This window comes from Camelus bactrianus, chromosome 32, assembly GCF_048773025.1.
Source record: "Camelus bactrianus isolate YW-2024 breed Bactrian camel chromosome 32, ASM4877302v1, whole genome shotgun sequence".
In the NCBI taxonomy this organism is placed as follows: domain Eukaryota; kingdom Metazoa; phylum Chordata; class Mammalia; order Artiodactyla; family Camelidae; genus Camelus; species Camelus bactrianus.
The window spans coordinates 15,745,136-15,766,086 of NC_133570.1; the positions used below are offsets into that span (position 1 = coordinate 15,745,136).

At 50.1% G+C, this 20,951-nt stretch overlaps 1 protein-coding gene and 1 non-coding gene across 3 annotated transcripts in view; one reads left to right on the forward strand and one right to left on the reverse strand.

Moving 5' to 3' along the window:
• The window catches only part of WSCD2 (WSC domain containing 2), an 85,524-nt gene continuing 64,573 nt past the window's right edge, over positions 1–20,951 (reverse strand). For both annotated transcript variants that reach the window (XM_074356052.1, XM_010963537.3), the window contains 5 exons: positions 17,598–17,719; positions 14,588–14,762; positions 10,600–10,764; positions 8,449–8,649; positions 1–2,102 (listed from right to left, as the gene is read on the reverse strand). In XM_074356052.1, the coding sequence (XP_074212153.1) occupies positions 1,750–2,102; positions 8,449–8,649; positions 10,600–10,764; positions 14,588–14,762; positions 17,598–17,719 (1,016 nt within the window). In that variant the 3' untranslated portion in view covers positions 1–1,749. The remainder of the gene's footprint in view (positions 2,103–8,448; positions 8,650–10,599; positions 10,765–14,587; positions 14,763–17,597; positions 17,720–20,951) is intronic.
• TRNAA-CGC (transfer RNA alanine (anticodon CGC)) lies at positions 18,828–18,900 on the forward strand. The gene has a single exon. It is a non-coding gene; the product is annotated as a tRNA-Ala (tRNA).

Consider the following 20,951-nt stretch of genomic DNA (forward strand, 5'->3'; position numbering starts at 1 on the left):
TTTTCAACAAAACTTGCTTTTAATGATGGTGTTGACCTGAGGAATCTTCAGACAAAGGCTGGTGGCCTGAGGTGAACACCAGCAAAGAACTGGCCCAGGTCTTGGACCAAGAGTCTCCCAGAGAGAGCTGACCCCTAAGAGGGAGGGGAGGCTAAGCCCTCTACTGTTTTGTGAAAGACTAGAAATTTGCCTGGGGGAAAGGAACACAGTACAAAATACATTCAGAGCCCCCTGGCTGGGCCCTGGGGTGGCCCAGATCCTACAGATGAGGGAACCTGGGTCCAACCCCTAGGCCCTTCTCCTTGCATGACCAGGTTCCGAGGGGGTGGAATGTATTAGTCATATTCCTCTTAAAAAAATATATTTCTTTACACTTGCCTTCTCCATAGTCTCTTGGCTATTTGGGAACGAGCATTCACCTGCACCCCAAAGCCTCAGGGGGTGGCTGCTTGGGGTGGGGGCTGCTCCAGACAGAATAGCAGAGAGCTGTGACCTATGGCTTTTGCATCTACAAAGTGGGGGATGGAGCAGGTGTGCAGGTGTGAGCCTGATGTGAAAACACTGGTACCCAAGGTTGTGGGGGGAGACGTGGGATCCTGGATCAATGCTTCCGAAGATAAATGATCTCTGACTCAGGTCCTTGGGAATCCTTTGGTTTGATGTCTCAGCCTCAAAAAAGCAGCGTTTGTATGGACATGAGGAACCATCGCATTCACCCATTCCTTAAAGGACCCCCAAGGGAAGCCGGCCCCATTGGACTACCATCAAAGGGAAGTCAATGGCCTGGGAAGGTAGGGGTGTCTTTTGGTCATGGTTCCACCTGATTTGGAGCACTCTTGCTCTCTCTGCTGGATAGCAAAGGACCCATGGGTAGGGGTCAGAAGGGCAGTGTCAGATCAATGTGTTGGACCCCACGATGGAGAGGTGTGTTACCGGGGCTCTCAGGTTCTGCACGTGCCAGGTGGTCATCCCAGTGAGATCCGTGCTGATGCTTGAGGAGCCCTGGGAGTGGGTCACCTCCCAGACATGGTGGGGGTGGATAAGGGCAGAGTGCCAGCTCCAGACAGGACTGGACAGGCAATCAGATTGCTTCTCAGGAGCGGTGTGACCTAGGGGTGGCCTTGGGAGTGCCAGTGACCCCGCGTGGTGGTGCCAGTTATCCTACACTGAGCACCATTGCCTCCCCACGCTCCCCCAGAATGTCAGAAGCCTAAGGCCACAGAGACACATCCGGCAGTCCTTCTTTAGGCAGAAGTGGCCTGGATGAACCTTGGTGCCAGTGCTTCCTGGGTCGGGAGGAGGAGGGGAAGATATAAACACTCAGTCCAGGAGGGAAGAGAGTCTGGGGCCACTTTTTCTACATCATTCCTGTCAGCTCCTGGGCCAGGGTCCTCAACACCTGTGATGGGACACCCATGTCTCCAGGACAGCCATGAGCCTGCCTTCCCACAAGTGGAGCCAGAGTGGTTGGGGGCAGGGACACGGGAGACAGAGAAGGGTCCAAGTGGCTGGGGACTAGTTGCCCGCTCCATCTCCAAGGTGGGGGGGCGAATATGAGTAGGTGGGAAGTGCCTGCACAATCTCTTCCCTTGAACCTCCTTTGTCACGCAGGAAACTCATTGAGGGCCAACAGCAGCCAAGGGGGTTGTCCCCAAACCAGAGAGGACTGATGGGTGGGGGTCCCCAGGGGTCCGGGGTCCCCAGGGCCTGCTTGGCCTGGGCTCCCAGCCACCCCCCACCTCTGACCCATCATCTAGGGTAGTAGGCATCCGGAACGCCCGTGAGGTTCCTCCCTCTGAGGGCCGCGTCCACCATCTTGATGTAGGCAGAGATGGTCTTCTGCATGTCCGCCGTGTAGGGGTCGTACTCCAGCTTCCGGAGCCCCGAGCGCTTGAAGTTGCCGTCCTTCTGGCTCTCCACGCACAGCAGCCGGTCCTCCCTGACGGCCACGCCCAGCAGGCTGACCATCCGGCCCAGCTGGACGAAGAGGTCCTGCTTCAGGTCCTCGAAGTGCACCACCAGCACCTTTTTGCCGAACTTGAGCCAGTCCAGCGTGTGAGTGGCCCACCATGGGGCGTAATTCCTCACAAACTCAGGCCACTCTGCGGGGAGAGGAGGCAGGGCGGGATCAGAGGGAGGAAGCAGGTCAGAGGGCGCTGGCAGGGGTGGTCGTTGTCGCTCACAGCGATAGCCACCCCGTTAACTCCTCGGACAGCCAAACTCACCTGCTCCCTCCCACCTCAGGGCTGCTGCTCCCGCCTGGCATGCTCTTAGCTCTTCCCTCTCTTTGGGGACAACAATAACATTTGTCTGGTGCTTATTACATGCCAGGCACAGACTTATATATAAATCTTTATTTCTCTTATTTTTATATTTTAATATATATTGATCTTAATATGCAATGTGATATATTAATATAGCTATTAATTCACTTATTCCTCACAACAGCCCTGTGAGGCAGGCATCATCATCTTCTTCATTTACCAGAAGAGGGAACTGAGGCACAGAGAGGTTAAGTAACTTGCTCAAGGTCACACAGCTAATAACTGGCAAAGCCGGATTTAAAACCAAAGAGTCTGGCTTCAAAGTCTGGGCTTTTAACTACCCAGTCAGCCTGTGTAGGAATAGTTATTTTGTGTAGTAATAGTATCTTCTCACAGGATAATAATAAGGCCTTTGTACAGAGAAGTGGAAAAAGTAGATACAGTTTTTAGTGTGGTGCTCTGTAGCCAGTAGGTGCTCAGTAAATGTTGGCTATTGTTATTATTGTGATTATTCTGTTCTCAGGTGAGATATTGTCTTCCCTGACTCCCAAGCTCAGACAGGTGCCTCCTCTGGGCTTCATAGCCCCTCTGCACCCCTAACACATGTTGTCTGTCCCCCCAAGATAGTGTGGGCTGAGGGCATAGTTTAAGCTGGGTTATTTACGTTGTCAACGTTACGTCTTTCTAGTCTAGCTTTCTCTCTCTGCGTTTTATTGAAGTATCACATACTGTTTCTTTTTGCTCTTTGTTATCTTGCCATGGGAAAGTGACAGGATTGTCACTGAGACTGGGAGAATGTGTTTGGGATCTCTTGACTTGAAAGACAGGCTACCACAGAATGTGGGAAATTCACCAAGAGCCCTGGAGAAGACCTCAAAGTGACAGCCAGCCTGGCTAGGGAGCTGTTGAAATCTGATAAAGGAGAAGCAGAGGGAGGTCCTGGGGGATGTTAGGAACAGAGAAAGGGACTTGCAGCCTCCATTCTGAGCCCCAGCTGGAGAATCACAGGGCCGGCACCCTGAAACCCTGAAGCCAAACCACTGCTTCTCACAGGGGCAGCACCACCCCGCATCCTCTGGAGGGGTTTATTTACTGAACGAGGGTCAGTGAGTCTCCCAGGCTGGGTTGAGAAGCCCAGATGGTTCTTAATAACTGAATCTTCATCCATCACTGGGTGATGGATACCCATTATCTCATTGAATCCTAAGGACTACCCTGAAAGGAAAAGACTACTATTCATTTGTCACTAGTGAGGAAACTGAGGCTCAGAGAGATGAAGTGACTTGCCCAAGGTCACACAGCTGGAAAGCATCATCTAGACCAGGCCCGCCTGATTCCAGGCTCTGATCTTTCCCAGGCACCAGCAGCCTCACCCCTACTATCTCCCACTGCCTTATGCCCAGCAGGGGCTCAATAAATGGTTGTTGAACTAAATTGAAATTCCCAACTGCCAAGTTGCGTTGTGACAAAGGGCTCCTCTCTCTTCGCAGAGCACATCAGAATCCATGGCGAGGCTCCTGCTCCCCCAGTGCCCCCCGGAACACCATGGCTGCTTGGGAGATATTTATGCCGATGAAAAAGATATTTTTTACCCTTAAAATATATTATTTACAATGTATCTAGCTAATTGGGCCCGTACTGTTATAATGGGTTAAGACCAGATGTGTCTGAGTGATTAGAAAAAATCTAGCACGTGTACAGCCAGTTTCACTTTTTAAAAAATGTTTCCTTAGAATTTCCCCACTCCTGAGTCACCTCACAGCATCCCTGGTGATTCAGGACAACACGGCAGAGGTTCAGGTGGCACTCGGTCACCCAGGAACACATAGATCTGGATTGACAGTCTTGGCCACTTCTGACCATCTCATGAGGTTCCTGGAGGGTGGTCTTCAAGCAAAAGGAAAGGTCTGTCTGCATGATGGTCTGGGTCCCCCAGATGGTGTCCCTGGCCTTGGATGCAGGTGGGATGGAAACGACATGGCACCTTTGTTGATTGCAGACCTCCCCGGGATGGGAATGTTCCGAGCACCTGCTGTGTGTCAGGGCTGTGCCGGGCACTCGGCATGCATTATCTCAGAGAGTAGGAATGACTGGCCCCATTTTACACACGGGAACAAAGGAGGCTCAGAGACGTGAAGCCACTTGCCCAGGGCCACACAGTGGGCTCCCAGGGTGGGATTCGCACCTATGTCTATCCCAGACTGAGCCTGGCTCCCACCCTCCCGGCAAACCCTTTAAGAGCACTTGATTTGATCAGCTCCAACACGTCTCGATTCAGATCCTGGTCCAGCATCACTCGCTTCACTTTCAGATGTTGTCTAAGACATAGGGTCTGTTCACAGATGACTTTGGAGTCACACTGCCAGGGTTCAAAACCCAGCTCTTCTCCACAGGAGCTGTGTGACCTTGGGGAAGTCAGGTGATCTCCCTGAGTCTCAGTTTACCCATCTGCACCATGGCAACCGTGCTAAGACCTCAGGCTATGCAGATACAATAGAGTAAGAACTACAGACCCTGGCACCGGGCCTGGGACACGTGAAGTGCTCAATAAATGTTGGCTGCTGTCAGGATTCTGCTTGGTGTTGGTCCCCAACATCTGAGACACCCCACGTGCCCCATCATTTTGCAGCAGCAGGTATCTGCCGCCTCCCCAACCCCCTCCGATAGCAAAGATGCCTCCTTTGAAGCTTCCAAATGACTTCATTGGAAAGAACAAAAATGAAAACCAAAAATGCTCAATTAGCCCAGGATTCCCAGTAATTGATGGCTGCCTTCAAATTGCGTAATAAAGGTACACTAAGCCATGGACCACTGGTAATGAGGGCTGGTTCCACCGGAACTGTCACACACATGGATCTGGCAGGACATGGGCTGGCCATTCTCCGCTTCATCTTCTTGGCAACGGGAGGGACGGGGACCTGATTAATAGCTTAACTGTATTTAATTCCCCAAGGAATCATTAAATACAGTCTCCGTTTCATTAAACAGATCCAGGACAATTCACCTTGTGTAATCATATCACATAAAACTTTGCTTTGGATCCAATCCAGGGAGATCGTAAAACTAACGTTATGGAACCAAAAGCCAGGGGTGGGGTGGGTGGGGGGGTGAGGGGGGTTGCAGGAGGAGCCTTGAGCCAGCTGTAACTGGGAGGGGGACCCAGGCAGGGTGGGGTGGGCACGCTCAGCTGGGGGATGACCTCTGCTCTTAGGTGGGGGTGACCCTCACAATCTAGGCCGAGGGCATCGTAAAACTGAGATTCTCAAGCCTTAAAGGGCACGCACAGCTTCTTGAGAATGTTGGGTTACAATGCAGATTCTGATCCAGGAAGCCTGGCCTGGGGCCCTGAGAACCTGCGTTTCTAATTAATTCCCAGGTAATACTCATGCAGCTGGAGCAGGGCCCCTAAAGCAAAGGTCTCAAACTCAAGTGCACTTAGGGTCCAGACGTCAAGGCAAATGAGAGGAACGGGTTGGGAGGGCACCTCCGGGGATTGGGTTCTCTGGGGGAGGCTCTCAGGCAGAGCACGTGAAGACTTGGCTCAGGCCTGGGAAGGGGCCCCAGGAGAAGGCTCCTCCTCCCACCCCAGCCTAATGAGGAGACCCCAGACCCCCAGTACGAGACGGGTGTCCTGAAACCTCTCCCATCCCCTGCCGCCTCCTGACCCCTCCCATCTTCCTAGCTGTCTTGAATAAGGAAGAAGAGGCAAGATGACTCCTGGGAATTAGGAACTTGTCTGCACCTGAAACAAGGGGTGATGCCAGGAGAGGGGAACCTATGAAGGCACCGGAAGATCAGCAACATCCCAAGGTAAGAAAGAGCCTGGTGGCTCATGCCTGGGTTGGAATCTCAGCTCAGCCAACCCCTGGGGCCTTGGCCACATGACTTGCTCCCTTCCTGCGATGGTTTTCTCTCACCTGTGAAACGACATGCTACCAGTGATTACGGCAGCCTTTCTCACTTCCTTGGGTAATTAGAAGATTTAAATGAGACGATGAATGCTAAGTGCCTGGTCCCGTATGTGCTTCCCAAGTGAGTTCCCTCCCTTTTTACTTGGGGCAGTAGGATGCCTGGAGGTGGAGCCGGGGTTCTAGTCCTGCCATTATGTGCCCGAGTGACCCTGGCAGATCCCTGCCTCTCTTTGGGCCTCAGTTTCCCCATTAATAAACAGAGAATGAATCAGTGGTTCTCAGTCCTGCCTGCATACTGCTTAAAAACGTTCTGATGCCCAGACTTCACCCCAGTAATGGTCCGGCCTGCAGCCCAGGCACTGGGATTTTCCCATATTCCTGCCAGGGCTGAGGACCACTGGGTTCCATGATGTCCCAGGTCCTTTCTGGCTTGACAAGCAGAGCTTCTGCTCCCAGAACAGGATCCTGCCATTTGCACCTGCAGATTTCGCAGCCTGGCCCTCAATAGCATTCATTAAAAAACAAATTTTTTTTTATCGATGTATAGTTGATTTACAATGTTAGTTTCAGGTACAGCAAAGTGATTCAGCTATACCATAGTTTGTTTTCTATGTCCATGAGTCTGTTTTTGATTTGTAAATAGCATTTGGATCATTTTATTTTAGACTCCACATATAAGTGATATCGTATGATATTTGTCTTTCTCTGTTTGACTTACTTCACTTAATATGATCATCTCTGGGTCCATCCATGTTGCTGCAAATGGCATTATTTCATTCTTTTTTATGGCCGAGTAGTAGTCCATTGTATAGATATACCATAATTTCTTTACTGATTCATCTGTTGATGGACATTTAGGTTGTTTCTATGTCTTGGCTATTGTAAATAGTGCTGCTATGAATATTGGGGTGCATGTATCTTTCCAATGATGGCTTTGATTTTTTATTGTTCTACAAATAAATAATTCAGAGGCCTCTTTATCCCCAAGAACTAAGGAACAAATGTCACTACCTGTCCAAGCTGCCACTCCCTTACTGAGAGAAGGGGCAACGCAGCGTGAGGGACTGACAGGGCCCTTGAGCAAACTGGGAACCCAGGGCACAGCTGGTCAGGCAGGCTCAAGGGTTTTAATCAATGACACTGGTGTTGACGGTGCGGTTGGTGGATGGCTGAATTAACGTCATCCTGCTGAGCTCTGGTTCTCTCTGGAGAGGGGCTGGAGAAGCTGGGAGTCAAGGGGAGGGTTTGGAGGAGTGGGAAACACTCCTGGGGCTTGAGGCTGTAGCCACCTGACTGCAGCAGATTGGATGAGGTAGAGAGAGCTCACGTTTACAGAGCACCTACTGGGTGTCAGCGGCTCTGAGCTGGGAGATTTGTAGGCACTGGCGTTTTGTCTAATTCATTGTCCTAACTCAGTGGTTAAGGGCGTGGGCTCAGGAGCAAGACCCCCTGGGTTCGAACCCCTGCCCCCCCACTTCCTGGAAAAGTGCCTTCACCTCCCTGAACTTAGCTTGCCCCATCCATAAAAGAGGGTTAATTGTGGAGGTTTAAAAACACTCAGGGATGTGACTCTCATTACGGTAATGGAGATATGGGTGCTAACTGATGTGGGACTTTGAGGGGGTTAAAGGTACTCAAGATGGCAGAGGTTGGGTCTGACGTCAAAGCTCTCCCGGCTACCGTGGGCCGCTGCTCTCTGCACCGAGACCTTCTTCCAAATGTCATCTACTAAGCACCAGAGATGAACATCAAACTCGGATCATCTTAATGAAGTTCAGTGCTTGAAATGATGCTCTATACCTGAGCCCTTAGGAGCTCATAGGTAACCTCATGGCTGCTCAGCCACTGACCTTAGGCTGGACTCGGGTCTCCTGATTCCCAGGAAAAGGATCTTGAACCTGATCTCCCATGTCAATTACAGAAGGAGGGTTTTCATAACAAACCCTGTTTACTGAGTGTTTTTAAAGGGTTAAATTCTTAAGTTCTTAGATTTTATTCCCGCCACTTTATAGACAGGCCAGTTTAAGTTCAGGGAGGTGAAGGAGGTTTTCCAGGAAGTGGTGGAGCTGGGATGTGAACCCAGGGAGCCTTGCTCCAGAGCCCGCGCCCTTAACCACCGTGCCGTGACAACAGCCTGGCTCACACCGGGTGATGCTGGTGGGCGCGGCGGCGTGTGCGACGCACACCTCCTCAGCCATAAGCAGGACCTGGGTTCCCAGCAGGAGACACACGGGCCCCTCGCACTGCCCCCTGAACCAGCTCCCGGGCTGTACCTTCGCCCTTCCAGTGGGCATGACTGGCAAAGCCGATGTGTCCGCCGTACTTGCGGTTGAACTCCGCCATGAGGGCCTTGTAGGGATTCCGGATGAGCAGGATGGCCGCATCGAAGGCCTCGATCTCCTTCTGGCCACTCTCGTGTGTCTTGATGCAGATGGTCCTCCCGCTGCGCCAGTGGTCTCGCTCACCTTTAAACCCTTCCCACAACCAGGGTGGGCAGGGAACGTGGCAGTGAGCCGGGGAAGACAAGAGCTCCACTGACCCCCCTCCCAGGCCACCTCGGGAATCCTCATACGTTGGTTCGTTCACTCATTCACTCGCATATTTACTAAGCACCTCCTATGTGCCAGGCACTGTGCTGGGAGCTGGGTATAAAATGGTTTGCAGAAACATCCATGGGTCTGTTTTTGAGAGTCAGGTTTTTCAAAGAGTGATGCAAATGAATATAAAAATCACTGCCATGGTTAATGCTGTGGAAGGGGAGTATCCAGGCTGAGGTGCCATGAAGAGGGCCTGACAGTGATGCGCTGGAGGGTTCCTTTTTGGGGGATCCTGCAGCCCCACCCCATTAATGTTGGGCCACCTGACTTGCTATGGCCAGTGGATCGAGGGCAGAAATGGGTCTCTGCCAAAGTCCCAAGGGGCACCCCAAGTTGCTGTTCACTCTTGTGTGTCTCTGCCACCCCTGTGAGAAGGACATGCCCCAGAAGGCTGCTGGTCCCCGATGACGAGAGACACATGGAACAGATGTGGGTCCAACCTGCAGTCTGGAGCTGATCGGTCCTTTCAATAATCCTATGAGGGTTTTATTTTATAGATGAGGAAACTGAGTCCCAGAGAGATCAAGTAACTTGCCCAAGTTACTGAGCAGGGACTGAGGTGTTTTTGAACTGCAAAGAGCTCATTATACCTGGAGTCTGAGGTATGAAAGGGGCAGCAGACGTGCCCCCCAGTGGGGGCAAATCGGGGCACAGCAGTTCCCCCTCCCTCTGGCACCATGCTCCCCTCCCCTCCCCCCTTGATCAGGACCTACCAGGGTTTAGAGATTTCATTAAGTGAAGTGTCTCAGCTGCAGAGGGGATGGAGGGAGGGGCTTGGGGGTTCGGCGGATTGATGGATACTATTGAGGGGCATGGGTCCTCTCTGCCTGCGCCCCACTGCCAGCCCCGAACTCTCAGGGAGAGCTCATTGTTCCCGGCAAGGGCTCAGGCCAAAGGATGTATTTTTAAGGCTATAATGAAAGAGAAGCTGCACTCAAAGCTTTAGCTGCCTGAGACCTGCCCACAGACCCCCGCCTTTCTCAGTGGGACTTACGGAAGCATGCACACAGCACGAGCCAGAGGAATTGCCAGGGAGGGGCTCTGTTTGTTTTCTTTCTTTCTCTCTCTTTCTTTTCTTTCCTTTCTTCCTTTTCTTTCTTTCCTTTCTTCCTTTTCTTTCTTTCCTCCTTCCTTCCTCTTTCCTCCTTCCTCCCTTTCCTCCTCCCTTCCTCCCTCCCTTCCTCCCTCCCTCCCTTTCTTTCTTTCTTTCTTTCTTTCTTTCTTTCTTTCTTTCTTTCTTTCTTTCTTTCTTTCTTCCTTCCTTCCTTCCTTCCTTCCTTCCTTCCTTCCTTCCTTCCTTTCTTTCCTTCCTTCCTTCCTCCCTTCCTTCCTTCTAGTAGACCCCTCACCCCATTAAGTATCAACTCTTGAGATTCCCCAATACTCGAGTACGAAAAAACAAAGACCAATTTTTTGAATGTTGTGGGTCTGGAAGTGAGACTGCTGGGTTCCTGGTCTAGGGCCAGGGGTCTCACGCTGACTTTGCATTGGAATCACCTGGGGAGCTTTTAGAAAATACCCATGGCCTGACCCACTCCCAAGATTCTCATGGAAATGGTTTCAAGTGCACCCTGCACATTAAGACTTTAAAGGCTCCCGGCACATAGTAGGTGCTTGATAAATGCTTATTATTGGACGGGTCCTGGTGAGGTACCCAGGACATGATACTCAGGAAATGTTTGTGGGATGTAAGTCAAGGAAAGGTACTAAGCACATAGTAGGTCTCAATAGACATGCCTAGACATGAGCTAGGCGGCACATAGCAGGTGCTCAGGAAGGGGGATTCCCATGCCCTCCCAGGGGGGTCCTCTTGGAGCTCCTCCTTACCTTTGTTGTAGAGAGAACCATCGAAGTAGTAGCTGCCAGTGTAGAAGCCGGTGGCCAGCTCGATGAGGTGGCGCGCCCACGTGTTCCCGGCGCCCGGGAAGCTGGCCAGAGCGATGAGCTGCTTGGACTTGGCTGGGAGGAACCTTCTGTCCATGCAGCGGTTGTCTGCAAAGGGCAGGGGACAGACAGGGTCAGTGGCAGGGGCAGATGGAGACTGTCCAGAAGGGACCGGCGTGTGAGTCCCATCCCGGGCGGGTGACCCAGTGCTTCCTGGGCCTCAGTTTCCTTACCTGCAAGTGGGAAAAGGGTTGTATGTGATAAGACATGAACAGGGATGAGTACATGGTAGGGATTCAATAAAACTCAGCCGGGAGGATGCGTCTCCTCTCCACAAACGGGATCCAGTCCAAGGTTCTTAGCTTGACCCTCTAGCCCTGCATGACCTGGCTCTTGCATCCTCCCAGGCTCGTGCCACCCACCCACTCCCCTCTCCAAACCCCCCACCTGCCGGCCACCTGGTCCTTTCACTGCCTCATCCGTGCTCTGCCCTTCCCTGATCTGGCAGCTTCAGGTGTGCTGGTCCTTCCACCTTCACTGCCTCCTACCTGGCTTTGTCAGGGAGACTGTTTCCTATCCGGCTCTCAGCTGAACTGGACCTTCCTCCCTCCCTCCCTCCCTTCCTTCTTTCCTTCCTTCCTCTCTCCCTCCCTCCTTGTTTACTCCGCAGCATCTGATCCCACCCCTCATTCGGCCCTTATAATTCCTTCCAAGATTGTACCTGGTCTTCCCCATTCTGCATTAGCTGCCCTTCTTGAAGTCTCACCATGAGCTGCACTGCTTTCTCAAGCAGCCCTTCAAGGGAAAAGTTTGAAGTCTTACATTTAAACTCCAAATCTGCCACCTACTTGCTGGGTAACCTCAGAAAAATGATGGATCTGAATCAACCTCAGTTTCCTCACCTGTAAAATGGGGCTGCTGGCAGTGATGACGTCCTGGGGTTGTCACGAGGGTTATAGAGAGGATGCGTGTTGAGTGTTAACACGGGGCTCACATGCTGTGAGTTCTTAGTATTGATGCTTCTAGCCAAGAGATGCAGCTCTCTTCCCCTGCCACGCCACTTTTAATCTGTCTGGTCAGAGGAGAGCAGACTTGGGAAAAATAAACCAAAGAGCATCTTTGTTGAAGCCAAGCAAGTGTCTGGGGATAGTTTCCATGAGAACACATTGCAAAAAGGAGCCTAGATGCAAAACTTCCTAGAGTATTGTGATGTTTGATACTGTGACAGGGGTGTGGATTTGATAGGACCCAACTGCATCAAACAGCACACTTTAAATGTGTGCATTTCACTCTGTGAAAATACTACTTCAAAAAATCATTAGGAAATATTGAATTATAATTAGTGATATGCAGACTGACGTGGAAAGATGTTTGAAACTTACTTCGAAATGCATCCAAAGATAAAAATTGACAGATGGAGAAATGGAAAGATGTACGGTAAACAGAATAAAATGTTGACAAATGTAAAATCTATGGGAAAAGTATAGCGTGTTCACCGTGTAATTCTTTACATTTTTTTTTTCTGAAGGTTTGATATTTTTTCATACTAAAATGTTGGAAGGGAGAAAGAAACTGGCCTGTCAACTTTCCCTGAAAACAGAATTCTCCATTCAAATACTGCCTGGGAGGCCAACTCCGAGGTAAAGGTTGTTGTTTTGGGCACTAAAAAGGAAGTTTATTTGGTCCTTAACCTCCATAAATCAAAGCGGATGCTGAAGGCAGTATTGTACATAGGTTAGGAATCAGACAGACCCGGGGTTCCATCCTGGATTAGCATGGCCTCGCTGTGTGACACTGAACAAGGCTCTCCACCTCTCTGAGCCTCAGTTTCCTCACCTGTAAAGTGGAGCTAGTAAACCTTACAGGATTAAATGCATAATATGAGTGAGGTATTTGCGGTGTATGTTGAGGAGCTGAGATTAAGAGTGAAGGGTTGGGACCCAGATTCCCTAGATCTGAATCCCAGCTCTGCACTGTCTAGCTGTGTGACTCTGGCTGAGCTACCCAACCTCTCTGTGCCAAGTGGCCCCGTTTGTAAAATGGTAATAATAACCACCTATGCCATTGGACTGTTGTGAGGGTTAGATGAGATAATTCAGTCTGAAGAGCTTAGACAGTAGCTGGTACACAGCAAGTGCTCAGTAAACAGCAGCCATGGTGGCCCAGGCTCTCGGCAGCCTCATGAGCCACATGACTCTCCAACCTCCCCAGTGTGAGCGGCCTGCAAGCGGGACCCGGGAAATGGAAGAGCAATAATAGCCTGGGGCTGGGCACTGGGGATGAGCAGACCCATCAGTCAGGGGCTCGTTATCTGCTATCGAAAAGGCTCCGGCGTGTGTTCTGTCCACATCAAAGCCATGCTCATGGCCATGCGAGAATCAATCTGTGCATGACCCTGCCCCCAAGCTGGGGCAGCACAGTTCTGCACAGACTAACCAGCACTTCCCGAAAACTAACAAACACTCATCCTTCCTCGCTGGAGTGTAAATAAAGCCAACGGTCGCCCTTGCTAAACAGATTCCTGCTCGCTGGGCTCTTAGCAGGATTCAGCTGTCATGGCAGCAGCCGAAGTTGGCCACCACTGGTACCCCGTCATGTGAAACAGGGGACAAGCTATCAGTGGGGCTGCCACTTAGCTCTTACAAATCAGAGAAAGCTACCCTCCCCTTCCTCCAGGCAGATGCGCTGTCGTCCAGAGTGCATGCCAAGTTTCCTATAGTTTGTGCCTGTGCAGTGCTCAACCTGCCCAACTGTACATGGTGGCCTGGTTCCTGGAAGACGAAGAGGCAGTCTAGCTCAATGGTGTTTTGTTGGATCTCCAGGCTTCAGAGTGTGTGGGGAGTGTTCCTTTCACCGTGAGAAAAGACTCTCGTAGATACGTGACTACGGCCAGTTCTCTGAGTCTTGGTTCTCCCATTTGTAAAATGCGGGTGACACTGCCTCAATCATAGGCTCACTGTGAGCTTGACATCATTAAATGAGATGGGGCTTGGCACAGGACTGGTGCTTAGAAGGTGGACAGTGTCTTCAGGTATTGGGATAATCCGTCAGGGTTTTCCTTTGGGCTGAGCACCCCAGCAAGTCACCTCTCCCAGTGCCACACCCTTCATGATGCCTCCATCGGGAGAAGAGATTTTTATCTAGAAATTTTATAAACAGCATGACCTCAGGCAAGTCCTTTATCTATTTTGAGACTCAGTTTCTCTACCTGTAAAGTAGGCATAATGATTGTTCCCACCTCATAGGAAAGCCAAGGGGAGGCAGTGAGAAAATGCACGTGAAGGACTAAACCCTGGGTCTGGCACAAAGAAAGTCCCTGAGAGACCCTGAATACCACCCTCACCACCGCCTTCATCACAATCTGGTAGCCCCAAGAGATAGAAGAGGATATAAGCGTTAACTGTGGGTTCCACTAGCAAAGGAAAAAGGCTGAAAGTGGAAAGGTGGAGAAAGAGAAGAAAAATTGATGGATACATTTATGGAATCCTAGAATTGGAAGGCCAACACTCTACAGCTTCATTTTACAGATGGGGAAACTGAGGCACGGAAAGGAGAAATGGCTCACCCAGGATCATGCAGCGTGTGCTGGAGACCCAAGTCCCCCACTGCCAGCTCAGATGTCTTCCCCCTCAATCTCACTGCTTCCATTATAGCAAGAGCCACCAAGGGGGTCCTCAGTAGGAGAGGTACAGGTGAAGGTCCTCAGAACCACCCTCCTTGCCTGGGACCCGCCCTCTGTTTCGCATCCAGGATCTCTAAGCCTGGCTGAGTGCACCAGCCCTGCCTCTGCCCTCTGCCCTCTGCCCTGCACAGTTCTCTTGCCGACAGGCTGGATGGAATGGGCTCGCTGGAGCATCTCTGGGAGAGAGAGCCCATTGAGAGAGCTCCTGGGGGTCTGCTGGATTGGGTGGTAGGGGGGCTGCTGGCTTACCCTGGACCTGCGTCTGGTACACGATGAAGTAGCTGGGAGTCCCACAGCTCTCAAACTCCTCCGCGCTGCACTTCTGGGCACAGAGCTGTTCGTCCTCTCTCTCATGGAGGGGGAATCGCGTGGTGGGGAACCCACAGTGGCAGGCGGTGCCCGCAAGGGCCGCCAGTGGGTACTCCTGGGGATGAGATGGGAGGAGAAAGGGAAGAAAACCACCAAATCCCTGGACAGCCCAGCTTGGGATGCAGAACCGTATTTGCATTCTCCATCACTCTCCCCGGCTCCAGGGCCCCCAGACATCACTAGCAAACCCCACTTTTATGATTTTTTCCCTATCTGTATACCTCTTGTACTTTTATATTTTCCAGCTTTCTTGAAGTATAATTGACAAGTAAAAATTGCATCTATTTAAGGTGTACACCTTGAGATTTTGATCTATGTCCACATTGTGAAATGACCACCACAAGCGACTTAACACACCCATCACCTCATGTAATTACCAGGTTCCTTTTTGTTTGCCTGTACTATGATTTATTAACTTGTTTCTTTCATGTGTCAGTGAAGTTTCTGAAACTCAAATTTCAAAGGAAGCTTTACATCACTCCGGCAAGTAGTGCTGGAGAAGCAGCAGCATTTCTCCACATTTCTATGCTATAAACCCCAATACTATGGAAACAAAACAATGGGATGACATTCTTAACTAGGCACTCTGCCTGCCAAGACTCTGAGCCTGGAGGTCGACTCCTTTTTTTCCTGCAAAAGAGAGATTAGTTGAGGGGAGAGAGGTGTTAAAGACACTTTAGCACTGAGAAGCAACTTTGTCCTGGAGGACTTGAAAGAAAACTGAAAAAGAAATGTTGTTCTCACAGCCATGCATTATACCATAATAAATCCTCTGGGTCTGACAGTGATGTGGAGCCCCTGCCTTGGGAAAAGCTGTCTGAATCCATTCTTTTAAGCCAAAGAAGATGTTGGTACTTCGGGGTAGCCACAGTCTTTGCTGGGAGAGCTGCTTCTAATCGCTTTGTTCGTTCTATGGAAGAGCTAAGTGGGAGGAGGCAGACCTGAGATTTGCAGGGCAATGGACTGTCCTTTGTCCAATTTGCTTCTACTCAGGCTCCTGGACCTGAATTCTCCCTGGTAGCTGGGCCAGGGATAATCTGGTCACAAACCAAGGTCACACCTTTGGGGCTGGATCTGAGATTTACCGTGGTGGGTCTGGCTTCTTTCTAACGGATGTCAAATGTGAACTGCAGCACGGAGCGGAGCAGAGAGATGCTGCTATGCAGGTGGGTCGGCCTGGGCTGTGACTGATGGCATTTTGTAGCAGGTCACACACACTGAAGCCCCCTCTGACACCCTAAATCTCCACCACTTGGCACAAGGAGCTCTGTATGCCTGTCTACTTAATCCTCTCAATTTTCCTCCTGTGATCCCCAAGGCGATTAGAGGAAACTAGTAGAGGGAGTTTTGCAGTGGGTTCTTCCTGTAGCATCCCCACCCACACACGCATCTTTGCTTCCCTCAGTCCTGTGTACAGTTGGACCCTGTTTCACACTGGTTGATCTTGTCACCTCACTGTCTCCCACGTTTGTTCCCCCACCTCCAGCTGATCTGTAGGTTCCTCCAGGACCCCCAGGAAAGAGGAATGTCCATCTGGCGGGGACGCCATAGGAGAGGGGGATTCCAGCCCAAGAGAAAAAGCTGGACCAAAAAAGATGATCAAACCTCCTTTAATCTTGCGAACTCTGCCCCTGACCTTCCAGGATGCCTCCTGGGAACAGAGCAAGCACCCGGGAAGTGCTGGGTAACTTGAAGTTGCCTGGCTGCCCCTGAATGGCTTGTGGGGCCCTCTCTGTGTGGTCTCTGGGGTAGCTCAGAAATCGAGAGCATGGATTTGCTGTCGGCCCCAGTCCCGCTCCTTGCTTGTGCTGTGAGCTTGAGCAAGTGACTTCACCTGTCTGAGCCTTGGTTTTGTCGTCTGTGAAATGGGGATGAAAACTCCCATTGCCTAGCCTTGTTGTGAGAGGTAAACTGTGTGACCCGTGGGACAGAGGACTGCTTAGTAACAGTAGCCTCGGTGGTGCTGCCTCTCGGTCTTCCTGAGAGGTGCTTCATGAATTTGGACCCTTGATGAAAGAAAGAGTCAAGCAGGATGAGTCAGAGTAGGTGGGGGCACTCAGGGGTCGGGGTGCAGGCTGAGCAGCCAGGAAGAGCCACAAAACAGGCAAATGCCAGCATCACTGAGGACAAAGACCATGTCCTGTTGACTTTGCACCCCTAGCACTGAAGACAGGAGACTGGAACAAAGGCGGTTCACATCAAATATTAGATGAGTTTGTCAATGAAATGGGCAACCACCTTCCTGTGGTGGTGGGAGGGATGGTTCTCCTTTGGACCCTCATGTAATTAGCGCATCATGAGTGAAGAATGGAGCTCCTCAGACATCGCTGAATGCCACCGATGTGCCTAGCTCTGTGCTGGGTACTGGGGTGGTCACAAAATATTTTAGGCACAGTGTCCACTCTTGTGTATTTCCCTGTCTGGCTAGGGAGGAAGGATGAACAGTCAGCCATCAAGGGTCTCAGGCTGAGACAGGACTATCCAGTTGGATCATCCAGGCAAACAGCTATCCAATGCCCACAGTTCTGGATGCCACACCTGCCCATCCTCCACTTGCCTGCCTCCAGTGATGGAGAACTCACTCTACCCCAAGGTGGGGCTGTCCTTGCCTTTACCTGGCAATCTTCTACTCACGCTTCTAGGTTCACATGTCACCCTCATTCTTGAGCAGTCCCCACTATTAGAACAAACACACTTCCTTGGAGGGAAAGAAATGGACCCCTACCCTTTGGATCCACATGAAACGGTCACATTCCTCTCCCCCGCCACAGATCACAGTAATGAACTCCCTCATCCCGGTGGAGGGGGGGGCTTCTCCAGCCAAGCATTCCATTCTTCCAGCTGTTCCACACTGCTCTCCCCAGAGTTCTGTGAGCAGAACTGGGCTCACCTTCTCCGTACAGAGATCCACACACTTGTCCACGGACATGTTGGGCATGGCGGCCGTCACCGGCAAGGCCAGGGAGAGGTTGTCGGGCCGGCGGAAGCAGCCTCGGAAGACCGCACTTCCATCTGGAGAGCCAGAGGGAAGACAAATAGTCAGATGTAGGCTGGGAGAACTGCCTTCTGAAGGAAGCACTTATAAACTGAAGCCCAGAGAAGGCAAGAGACTTGCCCAAGGTCACACAGTAGAGACTCATGAGCTACATAATTCCAAGAATCCAGGCCACTGAGATGTTCTTGCTGGACCACATAATCCCCTTTGCTTTGTCCGAATTCCTTTGTCTCACTTCCTCATACCTGAGCAGCTCCCCATTTAGGGAAATGATAGATGCCCCGGAGGATTTTCGTGATTTCATCAGGAGAGGGCTGGGGCATTTGAAGACGCAGGGAAGAAAAGGGTCCAGGGCACTCCTGCTCTTCCCCAAGCACTGGGATACCCCTCCTTCCCATCATCCTGGGCTCAGGGAAAAAACCCTGGGCCTCAGGAATCTCTGCCCACCCAGTGCTACAAGTAACTGATTCATCGGAGGGATTCCCTTTAAGAAAACCTAACCTGGAAACAGCCCAGCTACGCAATAGAAAATTTGGAGGCCATTGTTATCTCTTCAATAGAAGTCACCCTCAAAACAATATTCAGTGATACTGTCTTAAGCTGGGTTTACTTGAAGCAGAATGAGAGATGGTGTTCTGCTGAGGGCACGCTCTCAGGAGAAGGGGGCAGGGAGCAGGACCGGGCAGGGGAGGAGCCAAGTAAGCACATGACCTTGGCTGGGTCCCACCTGCAGCCTGGAGGGTAAATTGCACCACAGAGTTGGTCCCACTTTAAGGAAAGGGCCCCACCTTGGTCCTGTGTGCCTCCCTCCCCAATGTCTGTCAATTGCTGGCTGTGGGACATAATTTCCTAGGAGAGGCTGTTGGGCCAGGGGTCATTTTTTGACAAGGGGGCAGATGTGAGCCATTGATGAGAAAGAGGATTTGGGTGGGTACCGTTTTCATCCAGTACAGATTTATCACACAAAGATTTATCAGTAAGGATGCTCATTGCAGCATTTATTTAAATTAACACGTGAAAGACTGGGAAAAACCTCAGTGCCCAACAGTGAAATACTGGACAAATACAAGTACTGAATGGCAACACAATGCATTTCTATGCCCCATCAAAAATAATGATGAGCGGGGAGGGTGTAGCTCAGTGGTAGAGCATGTGCTTCGCATGCACAAGGTCCTGGGTTCGATCCCCAGCACCTCCATTAAAAATAAATAAATAAACCTAATTACTCCCTCCCCCACCAAAAACCAAAAATAATGATGTGAAAGGTTACTTTAGAGAAGATGAAGACATGGTCAAGGTACAATGTTAAATAAAAACTGAGAATATGAAATGCCACATATTATAAAATATTAATTTTGTACACAAATTACCTCTCAATATAAATCTCTAGAGGGACATAAACTAATATGTTAACAACCATGGTTCTTTCAGAATAGTAGGTGTGATGGTGAAGTTTTGTGTCAACCTGGCGAGGCTGTGGTGCCCAGTTGCTTGGTCAGACATCGGTCTAAGTGTTGCAGGGGAGGTTTTTTGGTAGGTGGGATTAACATGAGTAGTTAGTTGACCTTAAGGAGGCTTAAAAGGGATTTCCCTCTAAAATGTGGGTGGGCTGCATCCAATCAGTTGAAGGGATAAGAAAGGAAGAAAACAAGGTTTCCCGGAGAAGAAGGAATTCTGTCTATGGGTATCAGTCTTGCCAGCCTCCACGATTGTGTGAGCCAATTCCTGAAATAAGTCTCTTAACATAGCTACTGTATAGCCTTCTGCTTCTCTGGAGAATTCTGACTGATAAGATTATAGGTAATTTTTATTTCCATCTTTGTGTAAAACTCTTTGCTAACTTTTTTGGCAGTGTATATGCATTTTTAATGCAATAAAGACAAATTAAAAATAAATGCTTTATGTTTTCACTTATATGTGAAATAAAAAAAAATGAAACAAACGAACAAATCCAGAAAAACACAAACAGACTCACAGATACAGAGGTACACAGATACACAGGTAACTTGTGGTTACCAGAGGGGAGGGGCTGGGGGAGGGGCTAAATAGGTGAAGGGGATTAAGAGCTATAAAAACTAGTAGGTATAAAATAAATCATTTACCAGGATGTAATGCACAGCACATAGTCAATGTTTCATAATAACTTGGTATGGAGTATAATTTATAAAAATATTAAATTACTATTTTGTACCCCTGATACTAGTATAATATTGTAATTCAACTATATTTCAATTTAAAAGTTTTCTTAATAGTGGCCCCTGTCAAACTTACTGAAAGGCTCATGATGCCCATTTAAAAATGGGTTCCATCGTTCTCAAATTTGAGTTGTACGTACTTTTCTAGAAGCACAGATTTCACATAAAACCAAGGACACTGCTGGTGCAGTGACTCAAAACCAGGGGCACAATATTAGGTGCCATTTATGGAATCCCTACTATGTGTGATTCACCCCTCTGAGAACTTTACAACCATCATCTCATTTTACCATCTTGGGAACTCTGCGAGGTCCATAGTAAACTCTTATTTTATGGGTGAGAGAAACAGGGCTCAGAAAGAGGCGGGTTATGTGACAATACTAAGGACCCAGCGTTAGCAAAAAGGTGCTAAGGATTATCTCAGAAACACAAGGCTAACCCTTGGGGAAAAGTGAAGCAAATTGCAAGAATCATATACCTCCATTTATGCCTGAATCTGGGTCTATCTATTGTGTAAAACCCCCTTTTAAGCCTATATGTGTATATCTATATTTAAGTGCAGAGAAAAGCATATGAAGGATGGCGGAGGAGGGGGAGGGAGTCTAGGAATGAGAATTCTAAATTTCAGCTGTCAGAGGCACCCTAGTGATTATCTCTACCACCTGGCACCCAGTAGCCTGAGGTTGTTCACGGTGGAGGCAAATCTAGCAAGCTGAGAACATATCTGGAATTGGGTGAAATGGCTCATTTCCAGAGCATGCCGCAGGCTCACACAGTTCAGTGCCATCTCCGCCGCGTTCCCCCATCGCTCACTCCAGGCTGGTGAGAGTGGTGGCGGTGATGCTGCTGGGTGCTGTGGTCCTCCAGGCCTCAGTTTCCCCACATATCAATGATAGGGAGGGAGTTAAACTATGCAGATCCCCTTCTGTACAGAACAGCCCTCCACCCCCTAAGTGAGGAGCTGTCATGCCCCAAATGCCACAGTGTCCTGTGGGGACAGTCTCCCATCCTGTGGCCAGGGGTGCAGTCACCCTAAGGGAGATTTAATGATGCT